Source organism: Bidens hawaiensis, unplaced genomic scaffold (assembly GCF_021521415.1).
Source record: "Bidens hawaiensis isolate Kalapana, Puna unplaced genomic scaffold, B.hawaiensis_p1.1 tig00019230_1, whole genome shotgun sequence".
NCBI classification, from domain to species: Eukaryota; Viridiplantae; Streptophyta; class Magnoliopsida; order Asterales; family Asteraceae; genus Bidens; species Bidens hawaiensis.
In genome coordinates, this window is record NW_027492918.1 from 268,820 (window position 1) to 286,167 (window position 17,348).

Consider the following 17,348-nt stretch of genomic DNA (forward strand, 5'->3'; position numbering starts at 1 on the left):
GTTAGATTGAATACGATAAAAAGTACAATTACCCTTAACTGAGTCATACTGGCAATGACTGTTTGATAACCAGTGCCGTGTGTAAAGTAATTGTTGACTTCTAAGGTTTTGTCTGGTTGATCAGTTTTCAGTTAATCGTTAATAATCAATCTGTTAGGTTGCATGAGATACTGTTTGGTTGCTTACTTGAATTCCCGGGTGTGATTTGCTTTGTTAACTGTTTACAACTCGTTTGTTCGTTCGTTGCTTAGTTCTATAAACTCACTTTAATTGCTTGTGTGATCAGCACTAAAACCAATTACTTTATAATATTAAGTCTGTACACGAATTGCGTTGACCACATACTCCTTGTGATACGATACCCTACTTGCTCTAACTATTTAGAATAATTAGGTTTTTGATTGACTCAAACGACGGTCATCAGTAAACACGTAAACACATGAGCATGTAAGCATAGAACACCAAATCGAGCTTTATTTAAGTAAAGTATACAATAACGTTTGTGGTTTGAGACTCAAGTATAAAGCACTTAATTTGAATAAGTATGAAATGTCACCCCCAAAACAAAAGATGAAAAACGGGGTATGAAAGTACTCACGTTCAAGTAATAAACTTGAAAGATGGATGATTTGGAGTTTAACCGGAATGACGGGTTTAACGAGCAAAGCCTAAATAAAAGTAAAAACCTTGAATTAGAAAGGTTGTTTTAGGAAAACTTTAAACTGCAAGATACGAAATATAAACAATTAAAGTTTAAGGTTTAAAATGTAACTATTTAATTTTTTTTTAATAATAACCCTTTAAAAATATAAGTTTGCTTGAAACCGGGTTAAAGTATCTAACCTTAATATTTACTCAACCTATGTTAAGTAATAAGGTGGGTAAAATGCAAGAATGCAAGTCCTTTAAAACAAAGATACTAAAACCGGTTTTAACGAGTGTTCGGGTTGTTGGTTCGGGTCTTGACAATTGGCCAAACCCAAAGTCAACTTTCCAAAATAATGAATGTTATGAGATAACTCAATAAAACTTAATAAGACTTAACCAAGTATGTAATTCTGCTATTTTAGAACTAACAACGCACGTTAAGCGAGTGTTCGGTTTTGTCGGTTCCAACCTTGTTATGAGATCAAGTTGGACCCAACATTTCCAAGTACTTAAGAAATTAATTAAAATCAGCTTGTAAACTATTTTTAAAAAAATATACAAGTCTTGATAGCTAAAAACACACTTGTGTGTCTTAAGCGAGTGAAAATCGGTTTAGTTCAGTTTGGTTTGGTTTCCATATCACAATAAGTTCATAGATGGTTTCCACATGCCCAAATATCAAAGAACTTGTATAATAATGTACAAATGAAAATACTTAAGTTTTACAACCAAAAAGTTAACAATAAAGTCTTTAAACAAAAGTTTGGTTTTCGGTTCGGATCTTGGTTCGGGTTAAGACCAAGGTAAGATTCTACAAACCCATAACCATAGAACTTGTAAAAATGATTTTAGAAACTTAAATCTAACATTAAACATGTTTAAACAAGTATTTAACAAAAACTAGTAAACAAAGTTCGGTTTACGGTTTAAAGCTATTTACGGTTAAACCGAGGCTAGACTATTAGAACCCATAACTATGGAACTTGTAAATATGATAAACAAACTAAAATGATCAGAACTTATGCATGATTAATATGTATAAACAAGTTATATAAGTGTGTGTGTGTGTATAGGATCAGGATCATGGGAGAACTCTTTTTGAAATTGAGAACCATTTTGGACCACAAAAAACCCAAAAATAAAAAAAATCATAAAATAAAAAAAACACAAAAAACAAAAAAACAAAAAAAGTAAAAAAACCAAAATTCTTATTTTATCATCCCGGTTTCATAAAAAAAATCGGTTTAGCTAAATTATATACACATATGTATAATATATACATATATGTGCATTTACATGTTTTTTTTTGTACACATGTGTATAATTTAAGATAAATGATATTGTATATATGTGTATATTACGTAACTAAAGATTATATAAAATTATACATATGTGTATAATACGATGTTTTTTTGTTTTTTTACTTTTTTTTATTTTTTTAATGAAACCGGATTGAAATGTAAGAATTTTGTTTTTTTTACTTTTTTAAAATTTTTATTATTTTTTGTTTTATGATTTTTTTAAATAATTTTTTAAAGATGTTTTTAGTGGTCCAAAATGGTACTCAAAGTTCTCAATTTGCAAATGGTTCTCTTAGGATCCTTACCATATATATATATATATATATATATATATATATATATATATATATATATATATATATCAAGGACACGAAGTCCTTTATGTAGCCTTGCCTTACAAGGCCCGAAACCTCACCGACCGAGACCGGAGAAGTATCCGTCAAAGGTAACAAGGGGTGTATATTATATATATATATGTACCACCATATTCAAGTATTAATAAGACTATATAAGCTAATTAGAATGAAAGATTTAACTCAGTTTGACTTTTGGAAGTCAAACCTTCAAGAACACTAAAATAACAACCTTGAATCTTTGAAGGTTGAGAGAGAATTTCGAGATGTAGCAGGGGAAAATGAAAGGAAATGATGGTGTATATATAGGGTAATGTTGGTGGTCAAATATGGGTGTGAGTTACAAGAGTTTTCATGCAAAAAGGATCAAGACAAAGCACAAAATAACGAAAAAACGAACTGTTGCAGCTGTTGTGGTCGCTATACGCAACGGGCAAGGGTCTCCCCCACTGCGTATCGCGATGGGGGTGGTGACTGATATTATCCAATTTTCAAAAATGGCAGTTTTGCCCCCAAAGTTCGTTTTAAGTGATTTTTACGCGTTTTAAGGACCGAAAAGGAAGTTTTCAAGACCCAACAAGTGTAAAATAATATTGTAACATAAAATCCATCATTTTGATTATATCATAAGCTTCGGTTTACAAAACGCATCGGTTTACATAATAAAAGATTACAAACCGAATACAAATCGAGACTCGAATTTGACGAATGTCACACCTTTGCTCGTTGCTTGGCTCGTTTACAAACCGAACCGAGCAGAGCGGCTCGTTTTCAATCGAGTGAAAAAACAAGCGAGCATTTTCCGAGCAATATCCGAGCGAGCGGCGAGCAAGTTCGAACGACAAGCGGTTTGGACGGCCCTAGTTGTAATCAGTAGTAGGCCTCAAAATCTATGACTGAACCTGGGGTGATTCGGAATTTTGAATCATATTTAATTTTGACACATGCATGGGGTAAATTAAAATGTTTTATCATTGTAAAAAATCCATTCCATTCTAACAAAGTTTCTTAAATATTTTATTAATCTCATCCATGCTATTTTTTCTATCAAAAATAAAAAGATTCTTGATTTTCATTATTTGTTTTAAGAGTTGTGAACGTTGAGTTTTTGTATAGGTTTATGCCAATTATGCTATTAATTAGAACATTGATATGAAGAACGGTTTATGTAACGGAACCATGTTACAAGTAATTAACTTGAGGAGGCGTTTTATCGAAGTAAAGGTTACTTCAGGTACTAATATTGAGTTTCGCACTTATATAACTCGTAGTGGTCTAAGTCCTTCATATAAGAAACTGTCATTCATATTGAAATGAAGACAGTTTCCTGTTGCGGTTTGTTTTGCAATAACTATTAATAAAAGTCAAGGCCAATCACTAGCAAGAGTTGGCATATACCTGCGAGAGCCGGTGCCTACACATGGTCAACTATATGTGGCTTTATCACCAGTGACGAGTAAAGAAGGTGTTAAAATGCTTATATTAGACAAGGAAGGTAAAGTCACAAATAAAACTAAAAATGTGGTTTATAAAAAACTATTTACTAATTTATAATTGTAAAATGGATGTTATTTTAGTTGAATGTTATGTTTTTAGATGATTTATATATCAGTTGATGCTAGAAATGTGTGGATGTTACATGATTTATATTTTTTCACATGTGGCGCCCACGAGTCAATAACCTAGTGTGTCACTATTTAATATGAACTAAGAAACTGTAACATGGATTGTTAACGAATGTAATTAGGTTTGTAACAAGTCTTAGTAAAAAAAGCATAGAATCATAACCCTCTTTATTTTCTTCTTAAACACACAAAACTCCTATTGTTTATTTTCCTTCTTTAACGAGATACTCCACCTATTCTTCTTTGTCAAAATTACTGCAGCTACACGGCGGTCACTTGTTTACGAAGGATGTTGCACCGTCGTTTGTTAAACAAGAACATTGCTCGCTTCAGTTTCATCCAAAAGAGGCCTAAATTTCTTAACCTTAAATAGAAAGTCTTTAATGAACCCTCGTTTGTGGCTGAGCTTAACCTTATTAATAGCTACTATATAAAACTATTGCAATCAATCATACGCATGATGTTTTTATTCTAACTGTATCAATGATATTCATCCTTTAACATAGATTTTAACATAGGTTCATAATATAGTAACTAATGAGAGTTACGAGAACTTGAACTTTGAAAAACAACTATACAATAACTAATGAGAGTCGTGAGAACTTGAGTTTTGCGATTACTGAACATGAAAGAAAATATATGGCTTAATTTGTCTTTTCCATGTCGTAATAAATTTGTCTTTTCAATTGAGAAGCAAATTTTTTTACTTGAGGACAAGTTTGGAGATCTAAACATCCATCATTACATGTCGAACTAATAACAAAATAGATTAGGGCTAAATTAGGGTAAATACGATTTTGGGTGTAAATAACTTAGGACTTGACAAGTTATAAAGCGATCAACAAACTGGATTTTAGCAGTTTATTCGAGGCCTCAATTGGGATAAAGCAAGATCTACTGTTCTTTGAGGCTTTAATTGAGACCATAGAGAAAAAAAATCACGCACCTATCGATGACGTGCTTTTTGAGACTTATGCATTGTATCTCAATGAATGCATAAAGTGTTTACGTAACTGACAATGCAACATTCATTGTTCATGGATGCTTTGAAATCTAGAGACTCGTTGTGACCTAATTCTTTGACACGCGCTAGATTTATAATGTCTCACGTTCATTGTTCATGGACACGCGCTTACTGAAAATGGAATTATGAGTCTGCGACGCTAGAAAAATAGTTCCAAAGTAAATGCTTTACTTGATTTTACAGAAAGTCAGAAAAGATAACCAGCCACCTACAAAACGTTGTTAATGTTATAAAAAATATATTAATTGATTTATGTTTTTATGTTTTAGAACTTGATTATTGGAGCTATAAAAGTTAATAGAGCATGTTATTATTTATAGAAAAAAACATTAAGTTGCAACTTTCATTTTTTAACTTTCAAACACATGACAAGATTATTAGATAAATAAATAATAATAACTTTCCATAGTTTTTCTTTAACTCTTTAGATTTTTCTACCATATTTAAAAACTTTGTGTAATTAATTGGTAGTAAATAAAAATATAATTCTTACCAAAAATAAAAAAATTACACAAAACGGACACAAATCACAAATTCATAAACCTTGACGTAACGAGAACCAATGAAAACACACCACGTCAGACCACCACGAGATCCATTGTTATTGGCTAGAACACCTGTTGTCCAAACGTGATTGGTCCACGTCACCATCGATGACACTCACGGAAGATCCGCACAAAGCCCACTCGCTGTATATTAACCTCCACCCTTCACGCGCTCTTACATATACACACATATATATTATTAAACCAACACAGTCTAGTCTCCAATTGAATTAACAGAAAGCACACCATTTCATTTGATCATTTCACTACACATTCGATTTGACTGTTGACGAAGAAGCCATGGACCGGTCCGGCGTCGCGTTAGCGATCATATTAATCGGTATAATTACATTCGTTACACCTTTGTTTATGAAGTTTGTGTATAGATCTGAGCTAATTTAGTGTAGATCTGGTATATGTGTAATGTTTAGCTTATTATTGTTGAGTTTGTTTGAGTTCTGAGAACCCTAGGGTTTTGTTTTGTGCTTGTTAATCGTTAGTAGTTAGTGTGGTTACAGACTACTGTTTGTTTATGTTACTGATCTGAATAAGATCACTGATTAATTAATTAATAATTAGTGATGAATGCGATATAATTGATTATACGTAGATGACGTCAGCGTTGAATATATTTGTTATATACTTATATCTGTTTGATTTTAGCTTCTGTAAGCTGGTGAGTTATGTACTGAAATTAGGTTTGTTTTGATCATGCTACCTAGGTTAATTTCAAGACGATTTTAATGCATAATTTTGCACGTGTAGTTGATAATTTATAGTCAGATTATAGAAATTATTGTATATGACGGTCGATGTCCGATATTAAAATGAGGAAACATAGATCATAATTAGATGGTTCGGTTTGGTTATTAGCCTCAACCAAAATAACCAATTGGTTTTCTGTTAATTGGTTCGGTTAATAACCAAAATCAAGGTTGGGCTAAAATTTTACTTAGAAAATCATGAAATGAAGGTTTAAATTCATGAAATATAGATATAGACATATATATGTACATACATGAAATGGAGGTGTACGTATATGAAATGGAGGTATATATAAAGCATGAAATGGAGGTATGAAAGCTAGAAATGTATGAAAATGTGAACGGTTTGGTTACCGAGGGTACAAAAAATAACCGATAACCGACTTTCAGTTAATTCGTTTATTGGTTAACTTTGGTTTGGTTTCATTGGTTTTCAGTTTGGTTATTGCTCACCCTTATTTAAAGTAGTTTTTCTAGACGTTACGTGTAACTGAATCAATATTCACCTTTTTTCTATGTATGCTAATGGATTTTTAACATTTAATTGTTGCTACTTGCTACTTATTTAGTCTTTCATTTCTCATCAGTATGTCTTACTTTCAAGCTCTATTATACATCTGATGTTGTTCCATTAATAGTTTCTATAATCATTGCTCATTCGGTCGTTCTTTTGATTTGTGGAAAATATCTTGAAGTATTAATTGGTTCTAATATGCTAAACAATAATGTCTTTACAGGTTGTCTATCAGCAATCTCCATAGCAAAAGAAGAGGCTACCAAGTTAGGAACAGTTATTGGGATAGATCTTGGAACTACTTATTCTTGTGTTGGTGTTTACAAAAACGGTCATGTTGAAATCATAGCAAACGACCAAGGAAACCGTATTACTCCATCATGGGTGGCTTTCACCGACTCCGAGAGGTTGATTGGTGAGGCAGCAAAGAATCAGGCAGCTGTTAACGCCGAGAGGACAATCTTTGATGTTAAGAGACTTATTGGAAGAAAGTATGTACCTTCAGTTATTTTTTTCTTTTCTTTTGTAGTTATAATTGTATTGAACTATTGACAAATGTAACATTTGTATATCAGGTTTGAGGATAAAGAAGTCCAGAGGGACATGAAACTTGTTCCTTACAAGATTGTGAACAAAGACGGAAAGCCTTATATTCAAGTCAAACTTAAAGATGGCGAGACTAAGGTTTTCAGTCCTGAAGAAATCAGTGCTATGATTCTAACTAAGATGAAGGAGACAGCTGAAGCATTCCTCGGAAAGAAGATAAAAGATGCAGTTGTCACAGTTCCTGGTAAATAACTAAACAAAGTTACAAATATATTTGAGCTTTTTACCGTTGAAAGCTGATGATTTTATATTCGTTGTGCAGCATACTTTAATGATGCACAGAGACAAGCTACTAAGGATGCTGGTGTGATTTCTGGCTTAAACGTTGCTAGAATCATCAACGAGCCCACAGCTGCTGCTATCGCATACGGTCTTGACAAGAAAGGCGGTGAGAAGAACATTCTAGTTTTTGACCTTGGTGGTGGTACGTTTGATGTCAGTATCTTGACCATTGATAATGGTGTTTTTGAGGTTCTATCCACTAATGGTGACACCCATCTTGGAGGTGAGTGTTTTACAGTTTTACTATTAAAATTTAAAAACTTTTTTGGCATTCTTTATTGTGTGTTAAACTTATGTTGTCTTTCCAGGTGAGGACTTTGACCAAAGGATCATGGAATACTTCATCAAGTTAATCAAGAAGAAGCACGGAAAGGACATCAGCAAGGACAACCGAGCTCTTGGAAAGCTAAGGAGGGAAGCTGAACGTGCCAAGCGGGCGTTGAGTAGCCAGCATCAAGTCCGTGTTGAGATTGAATCACTCTTTGACGGTGTTGACTTTTCTGAGCCATTGACCCGAGCCCGATTTGAGGAGTTGAACAATGACTTGTTTAGAAAGACCATGGGACCCGTTAAGAAAGCAATGGAAGATGCTGGTCTTGAGAAACGCCAAATTGACGAAATTGTGCTTGTTGGTGGTAGTACCAGAATCCCAAAGGTCCAACAACTTCTAAAGGATTACTTTGACGGCAAGGAACCAAACAAGGGTGTTAACCCTGATGAAGCTGTTGCTTTTGGTGCTGCGGTTCAAGGTGGTATTTTGAGTGGTGAAGGTGGTGATGAAACCAAAGGTAAACCTAAAGTCCTTAGCCCTTTTCTACTTATATTATTATTATTATTTAATTATTATTATTATTATGAGTATTAGTATTATTATTCATAATTGATGTGAAAATGATTTATATTATGATGCAGATATTCTTCTTTTGGATGTTGCACCACTTACCCTTGGTATTGAAACTGTGGGAGGAGTGATGACCAAATTGATCCCGAGAAACACGGTTATCCCAACTAAAAAATCACAAGTGTTCACTACATACCAAGATCAACAAACCGTTGTCTCGATCCAGGTTTTTGAAGGTGAAAGGAGTCTTACAAAGGATTGCAGACTGCTTGGAAAGTTTGATCTCTCTGGCATCCCACCGGCTCCAAGGTTAGTTAGTCAGTCAGTCAGTCAGTCGACCAGTTATTCAGTTAGTCAGTTAGTTAATTAGTTGGTTAACATTGTGCTTATTGTTGAAACAGGGGAACCCCACAAATTGAAGTGACATTTGAAGTAGACGCTAACGGTATCCTAAACGTGAAGGCTGAGGATAAGGGAACAGGAAAGGCGGAAAAGATCACAATCACAAACGAGAAGGGTCGATTGAGTCAAGAGGAGATCGAGCGGATGGTTCGTGAAGCTGAGGAGTTCGCAGAGGAAGATAAGAAGGTGAAGGAAAAGATTGATGCACGTAACGCCCTCGAGACGTACGTGTACAACATGAAGAACCAAGTCAGTGACAAGGATAAACTGGCTGACAAATTGGAAGCCGACGAGAAAGAAAAGATTGAGACCGCAACGAAGGAGGCTCTTGAATGGCTGGATGATAATCAGTCGGCTGAGAAAGAGGAGTATGATGAGAAGCTTAAAGAGGTGGAGGCTGTTTGCAACCCGATTATTACGGCTGTTTATCAGAGGACGGGTGGCCCCGCCCCTGAAGCTGGAGGTGATGATGATGAAGACCATGATGAGCTCTAGATTTTTAACTATTTTTTTGTTATTTTAATTAGAGAGGTTGGAAAACTTTTTGGCCAGTTTGACAGAATCATGTATTACTTCTTTTGCTTGCTTTAAATTTCTCTTTACTAAAGAATGAAATTTGAGTTTCAGTAAATCAGTTTCTGTTTCTTTATAGCATATAAATAGTTCATATTTATCAAACCAAAAACAGTTAAGGGATACGGAATTGTATTGGGACGGGATCATGATTTTGGCCGGTACTGATAGAGGGGATGATATTGCACTGATAGGAGTCGTATGGGAATGACATCATGATTTTGGCCGTTACCGACAGGGTGGATGGTGTTTATGTTTTTGTCGTACCAATAGGGATGGATGGTGTCCCTTTGAGATCTCTTTACAAAACACCCGGAACAACAAATAGATCACGATCAGGATGAAATTTTGTGAAATTTTGTGAAGGAGTTCGGGATGGATGGGAACCCGGTCCCATTAATCCTAGAGGATCTACATTAATAGTTTTACATTATATACTTCATCTTAATTATGTTTGACGGTATTGGCCCATAATCAGAAACCAGAAACTAGATAAAACATAAACCAAATAAAACTCTAATAGATTATATCCAAACAAGATAAAACAAATAAATGAATTCAATTAAATGAAAAAAACAACTATACTGTCAAGTTATGTATGCATCATCTGTTTCACATTGTTTCACATATACACAAACGAGGACCAAATATATAATTTAGACAGATACATGTACTATCCGTGTGATCTGATCAATGTTTTGAAAACCGAACATGTAATATGTTTGTATGATTCCGTTAGTGCTATATTTGTATAACTATGTGAAGGTATATGATATTGCGTTAAGTTCGTTTAATTTTGGTAGCCGAGTGCATCAAGATAATTATCATTAGATTCACATTTACATTTGTGTACATTACATTAAACTGACATTACAAATTATCTTGCATTCAATCTCTTGATAGCAATTAATGTCTATAAGGATGTATACCATAACAGAATAATCATATTCAAAGATTCTGTTAATGAATGCACATAATTATAGTGATTAAGGATTAATCATAGCAATTGATGAGTCAAACTATGCGCTGCTAATCCTCCTCCGCGTTATCTTCTCTCCAGCAAATTAGCTTGTAGATGCATTGGCGTATGATATACAACCTTGCTCTCATTTCTTCAAAACACTTTTCGCGAATTTTTGGTTGCTTCGGCATAGAAGAATCAGAGATATTCATGGAATTTTAATTTTTCTTTTTTGCTTCTTTTGATTATTTTATGTGCCATCAGTTCCTTATATTGTTGCAATGGCTTGTGAAATTAATCTAAAGTGTGTTGTTATTAGTAGCATAAAGCTAAAGTTTGACCTAAATTACATTTTTTTTCCTTTTAATATGCATATTCCCTTGACCAGTAATTTCTTTATTGGGAAGTACCTTATAGGAATACTTTTGTTAATTTAAAGGATTTGCCTTTTTTACTGTAATAAGGGATCTTGTCAAAATTTCTCAAGCTTTATATGCAACTTTTGACCAAGTCATAAGTGCATGTAGTTGTATCATTTTAAAAAATGTGACACTTCCACAACATGTTTTGATTTGTTCTTCTATTCATATTCATATGATATAACTACATTTATATTGTTAGAAATCAAAAGTAATGTGAACTGTGAAGGGGTTAAAGTTGAACAGATTCTTGTTTAGGTCAACTTTGCATTTAGTGGGCTTGGGTTTCTGTGAAATGTGACTTATAGAATATAACGAGAATCTGTTTTATGTTTGTAAGATTATGAATGATTTTTAGTGAGCCCATTAAAAAGGCTTGAGGTTTAGTGGGCTCATTGAAGTGTAGACTTCTAGTTGTAGAAATTTGAAAATATAATATACTTGTTATAATTTTATCACTGATTTTTACTATAAGAATGATCATAGTAAAGTTCTGATTAAAGACATGGAATTAAACACTAACTTTTCAAAATTTATTTTATATTCTTTTTATATGTTATTAATCTTACCAAAATCAAAAAGGTATGTAGATCGTGAAAATACATATATGTATGTATGTATGTATGTATGTATGTATGTATGTCGAATCCATCGGCAGAACCAGGGGAGGGTCAAGGGGGTCACTTGACCCTCCGACTGTCTAAACTGTATGTTAAGTTGTTAACCGGAGCATGTAACCGATAATCATTTGTTCAGCTTGACCCTCTGTATTATTCTTCTTTGAGTATCTAAAGTGAAAAAGAGAAGCGAAAATACAATCTACGTCTGATTTTGTTTTTTTTTATTTGTTATTTTTAATATCATTGGATTTTATTAAGTTAATGTGTATTATTTAACTTATCCATCATAGGATTTACTTCAGAATTTGTTCTTTAGTTAAATATTTTCAATATTTATTTGTTATCATTTTCATGTGTAGAAATAAGCTAAAATACTAATTATGAAATTAGTATTAAAAGTACCGAGAATTTGTTGAATTATTAAATCCTTGATCCGTCTTGGCATAAACCAATTAACTATTTGTTGACTAATACTAGAGAGAAAAGGAGAGAATAATTAATGAAATATACCGTTTACTCGAGCCATGATATATGCTAATGCATGCAAAACGTTTTTATTTTGACCCTCTAACTAAAAATTTCTGATTCCGCTACTAGTCAAATCTATATACATATATACATATATATATATATATATATATATATTTCGTATAAGATAAGTATTTTCACGATACATATAAAAAGAATGAAAAGGTAAGATTAAAAAACAAAACCAGTGCTTAAAACTGATTTTCACGAGTTTTTAAGTTAAAAATAATTTTCGTTGGAACTCTTCCATCTCCCAATCTCCTATAGGTAGCTCTCTAATTCTATATGTAAAATAAATTTGTATTTAACATAAATGTTTTTTTATATGATAGTAGGAGTTGAACTAAAAAAGATTATGGTGATTAGAATATAGATGACAGTGTGATTAAACGGTCCCATGTGTACGTACTGTGTAGTAAAAAGCTTCAATCACCTTTTTTGTTGAAATGTTATATCGTGGGGTACACATTGCTTCAAACATTACATATTATGTAAACGGTCTTTTACTTTTCAGTCGAAATTATTATATATTTCTTGTTTTGTTTTCATCCATGATGTATCCTTCACAACTAGAACCAAATAAATAAATAAATTCATATATTCTTACAAATTTTTATAACAAGTTGGTTATCCATTTATTTATATTATTAAAGAGTAACTTCGTTATTGTTAATTAATACTTTCTTACTAAAATTAAACCTCCAACTTGCACCATCCTTTCTCATGTATGATTTTTGTTTTTCGTAATAGTTTCTCTTAGGCCATGGGGTATACTCTAACCCATTTTAACTCCACATAAGTTTCACATCACTCATTTTTTTCTCTTTCACTCTATGTCATCCAAAGGAAATGGTTTAACCCCCATTTAACACATAATTAATATAACAAATCAATTAGTAATTAATACATAATTAATGCATATTGTTCTTTTTAACCCTTTAAAAGCATAACCCATGGGCCATTTTAACACACTTATCACAAGTGGGGAGTGGTTTAATCCATCTTTAAAGTTCAATGTCACTTTAACCTATGTATAGGTTAGAGTATACCCCATGGCCTTATGTTTTGAATCGAGTCAAATAAAGTCATAACTGGTTCGGTCCAAATAAGATATCCTCGAACCAATTTCAATATGGCAGATGGGGTCAGATTGAAACTGATTTCCTGAAATCGGTTACGGGATCAATTTTTGATTGAATCAGATATTTGTTTAGATACCCTGCCTGTTTGAATGTGCACAATGCACCTCTAATATAAGTAGTTGCATTGTTATACGCTTGATCTCATTTAAAATGAAATATGTTATTCGTCCGTATCTTTTCAAATATACATTCTCACATTTGGAAAATGATAAATGAATAATTGCATAAATGTCAGAACGTGATTTTGAACTTAAAATGATTCTTGCTAACCCGCTTGGAAGTTGCTGCATTTGTAATTCGTAAAATGCACTTTTACTTGTTGGGCTTGTTCTCTTTATATTCACACTCCCAACCCTTATCGAACAATCGAAGCAGAAGAGCTCTTGTCTGGACGCTAAGGTGTGAAAATTGAAATCGAACAAAAGCATAAGTAGGTCGTTCAAAGAAGACCCATACCACTAGAGCAGGGGGTCGAGTTATGAGTGCTCACGAATCACAATTCAAGCATTAGGCAAGCAACAAGCGTTTGTTTTTTTTTTCAATTCGGTATGTTAAGGTTTGGAATTATTAGAAGAATTTGTGCTTGAACTTGGTCTCCCTTCATGAGTTAGGAATATGCGTGTTTTGATTATGTGAAATCAGTATTTGAATGTGAATTTGAGGTACCCATCTGGCCATCTTTCCCTCGCATATTGTCCTTTTCAAATACTCATCTTTCCCGTCACATCTTGTCTTTGTTTATTTAAAAAAATGATTTTTATGTGTAAGAACGATAATTGAATGATTTAATCAGTGTTTTAGTTAAATGATTGAATATAGAACTTATATTGTTTGACCGGACCCGACTCGAATCAGATTACCCACCCGAAACTTAGAAATAGAAAAAAAAATGGGTCTCGTGATCTTCGACCAATCCATACTAAATGTTGAATATCCGTCACTATAATCCATAGTGGCCAAAGATTATAAAAGATAACCCACAGTAAAGTGGTATCCAGACTTTCATTACAAAATGTAAATTTAGTGTAACCTTTTTTATTTCTAAGATACCCCTAAACCCAATATTTTTTTTAAGATACATCTAAACTTTTCTTTTAGATTCGTTTCCAAAATACCAATTTACTCTTAATAAAATAACAATATGAATACACGGGTAAAGTTAAAACACAAAGGACAATAAAAATGAGAAAGGTGAGAAGGAATTATGTTAATTGATCTTAAATTTGAATGGTTGAGATTAATTTAATAAATAAAAATTGATGGAAAGGGCATGAAGGTAATAACCCACATTTCTTAACTTTCTTTCTCCACATGCAAGGCACATGTCAATTCTTTCATCATTTTAAAATACCTATAACTTTTTCATACAACATTATTTAAAAAAAAATCACCATAATACTAAGCGTTTTTTTATCTTTAATATGAGTATCATATTGTTATATAAAAATAACAAAAAATTAATGGGTTTTTTTAATTGTGTTTTTTGTTGTTCATAGTGTAATATGTTGTTTCCATTGTGTTTTTACGTTTCAAATCATTGTGTTATATATATTCACCATTGTGTCTTACGTTTTAGGTCATTGTGTTATACGTATTCACAATTGTGTCTTATGTTTTAGGTCATTGTGTTATACGTATTCACCATTGTGTTTTACGTTTCAAGTTATTGTGTAACATGTATTAATCATTGTGTTTTATGTATTAGATAACTTGTTGTTATTTTATCATTATTTTTACATATTATTATTACACAACGGTGTTATTAGTATTTAAAAAAACATAATGATAAGTTGAAAGACACAATGACGAAAAAAATACACAATGATAAGTGAAAAGACACAATGGTGTGCGAAAATACACAATGACGAAAAAAGACACAATGGTGTGCGAAAAGACACAATGACGAAAAAAGACACAATTGTGTGCGAAAAGACACAATGACGAAAAAAAACACAATGGTGTGCGAAAAGACACAATGACGAAAATAGACACAATGGTGCGAAAAGACACAATGATGAAAAATGACACAATGATAAACGAAAAGACACAATGGTGGGAGAAAAGACACAATGGTGTGCGAAAAGACACAATGACGTAATTTTTGTTTTAAATTTTATATAACAAAAATCATACTCATATTAAAGATAAAAAAACGCTTGTTATTATGATGAATTTTTTTAAAAAAAAAATATCATACGAAAAAGTTATAGACGTTCTAAAATGATGGGGGTATTAACATGTGCCTTGCATGTGGAGAGAGAAAATGTGTACAATTACCTCTATACCCTTTTCCTTTTGGTCCTTACTTGACACATGTCAATTATTTATGGATTCTCACACTTCTCATTTTTGTTACCCTTTGTAGAATAACTTGACTCATGAATACACTTTACTTACGTGTTTTTTTTTGTTTTTGTTTTTTTTTCCATTCGTGAAAGCATATACCTTTTATGGATTTAGACTAGTAATCGAATATTTTGTGAATCTTAACATTTGTGCCAAAAGAAAGTATGTCAACGAGTTTTCTTTTTTTTCTATTTTTTTTTTCATTTCTAGTGATTTTTCATCATCTTTTATCCTAATTATACATGATTAGCTTTTATCTCCCATATTTTAGGGTGTTTTACATTACTCGTTAATTATATATATATATATATATATATATATATATATATATATATATATATATTTAGATCTTAATTTTATTTATTGTAAGAAATTCAATAATATGATTTGATAATAAAAGAGTTTTACAAATAAATGAGACTTTATAACCCGGAAAGTTATCTGGGTTTGGTGAGACCCATTACCCATTTATTTTTTTTACTAAAATTGTTTCTTAATTATAAATAATATTTTTTTTAAATAATTGGATATTAATTTTTAATATATCCATATTTTATAGGATTTTCATATAAAATATTTAGTGAGATTAGTTTTAATTTAATGAGATGTTATAACATGTTTAAGGCTATCTGGGTTTGATAAGACTCACAAACATGAATTTGGGTCAAATACATGAGAAACTATCATTTACAAATAAAACAATCTGATAGCTTTAGAGAATATAAAGAACAACCAAAGAGCTATTAAAGGTTTCGTTTACATATATAATATATTTAAGATAGACGGTGCTAAATACACATGATTTGTTGTTTTCATTATTTTTTAAGAAGTTATATTCAATGGTTTATTGATATACAAGCCTGATCAAAGGAAGCGAAAGTTATATATAACAAAAATAATACTTTTAACCAACATTTATCTTTTTTATTATTAACCGCAAGCCCCCAAACACCTGAATCATCTTGGCCAATAGCTCACCCTTCGTCCGAATTGACCCGGCCCACCCACCCAAGAGGTAAGGAACCCCAATGGCTCAACCAGGAACAATTTGTTTCGGATAAGACTCAAACTCATGGCATCTCGTAAGGAAAGTCATAAGGCTAATGCTGAACCAGTTGCCCTTTAGTTAAGTAATATTTATCTAAAGTGTTCGTAATATTTTCCTATCTTCAAATATAAAATTATACTAAAAATCACTGTATTGTCTCTCATGTTCAATTAAATAATACTTTTTATACATTTATCATTACATATTTTCTATTCTCTACTCACAACCACTTTAAAAATATATTAAAATGTTTATAAAGTGCCACAAGAGTTTTTTAAATATATAGAAAAATTATTACGTTTTCTCTCTTATTCACTCAAAATACCATAACCATTTTTTGTATTATTAAAATCTTAGTTACAAAATATAGTGGATGAATTGTGAATGTTGTTAGTTGTTACAGAAATAATAATAAAAGGAGACTAAATGCGATGGATTTGGGCCTATCTACAATTCTGTGGGCCCGAACATAGTTGTGGGCCGATCTTTAACGGGAACGGTATATAGTCCTTTTTATATTAAAAATATTATGGTCCCTTAAGTTCTTATCGACTGCTGAATCTCAACCCTATTATTATACTATTTTTATTATCCTTTTCTGTGCCAAATTCTTGCTATCATTTTGGTTTATGCTTTTGTTAGATTATTAAATGATATAACTGTTGTTGGGATTTTCATGGGTTTTGAATCGAATATGAAACGTCAAGTAACTATGGACATTTGAAATCTTCAAATATTAGAGATAAGTTGTCAGAAAAAGTAAAGTGATATTTTACTTATAAGGGATGATCCTGGTTTGCCAGGGT

General features: G+C 32.1%; 1 protein-coding gene across 1 annotated transcript; it reads left to right on the forward strand.

Annotated features, from left to right (window-relative positions):
* The first annotated feature begins 5,676 nt into the window (after nucleotides 1–5,676).
* LOC143557937 (luminal-binding protein 4-like) lies at nucleotides 5,677–9,497 on the forward strand. The gene is made up of 7 exons (XM_077046891.1): nucleotides 5,677–5,836; nucleotides 6,998–7,265; nucleotides 7,350–7,564; nucleotides 7,643–7,885; nucleotides 7,971–8,450; nucleotides 8,575–8,812; nucleotides 8,905–9,497. The coding sequence occupies exons 1-7, from the start codon at nucleotides 5,797–5,799 to the stop codon at nucleotides 9,398–9,400; spliced, it is 1,980 nt and encodes a 659-aa protein (XP_076903006.1). The 5' UTR covers nucleotides 5,677–5,796; the 3' UTR covers nucleotides 9,401–9,497.
* The last annotated feature ends 7,851 nt before the right edge of the window (nucleotides 9,498–17,348 follow it).

Bases quoted from the DNA above. Each gene is read 5' to 3' on its own strand.
- LOC143557937 (XM_077046891.1), top strand. From the start codon at position 5,797: ATGGACCGGTCCGGCGTCGCGTTAGCGATCATATTAATCG. The intron at 7,266-7,349 runs GTATGTACCTTC...TTTGTATATCAG, and splicing joins AAGAGACTTATTGGAAGAAA to GTTTGAGGATAAAGAAGTCC. The intron at 8,451-8,574 runs GTAAACCTAAAG...ATTATGATGCAG, and splicing joins AGGTGGTGATGAAACCAAAG to ATATTCTTCTTTTGGATGTT.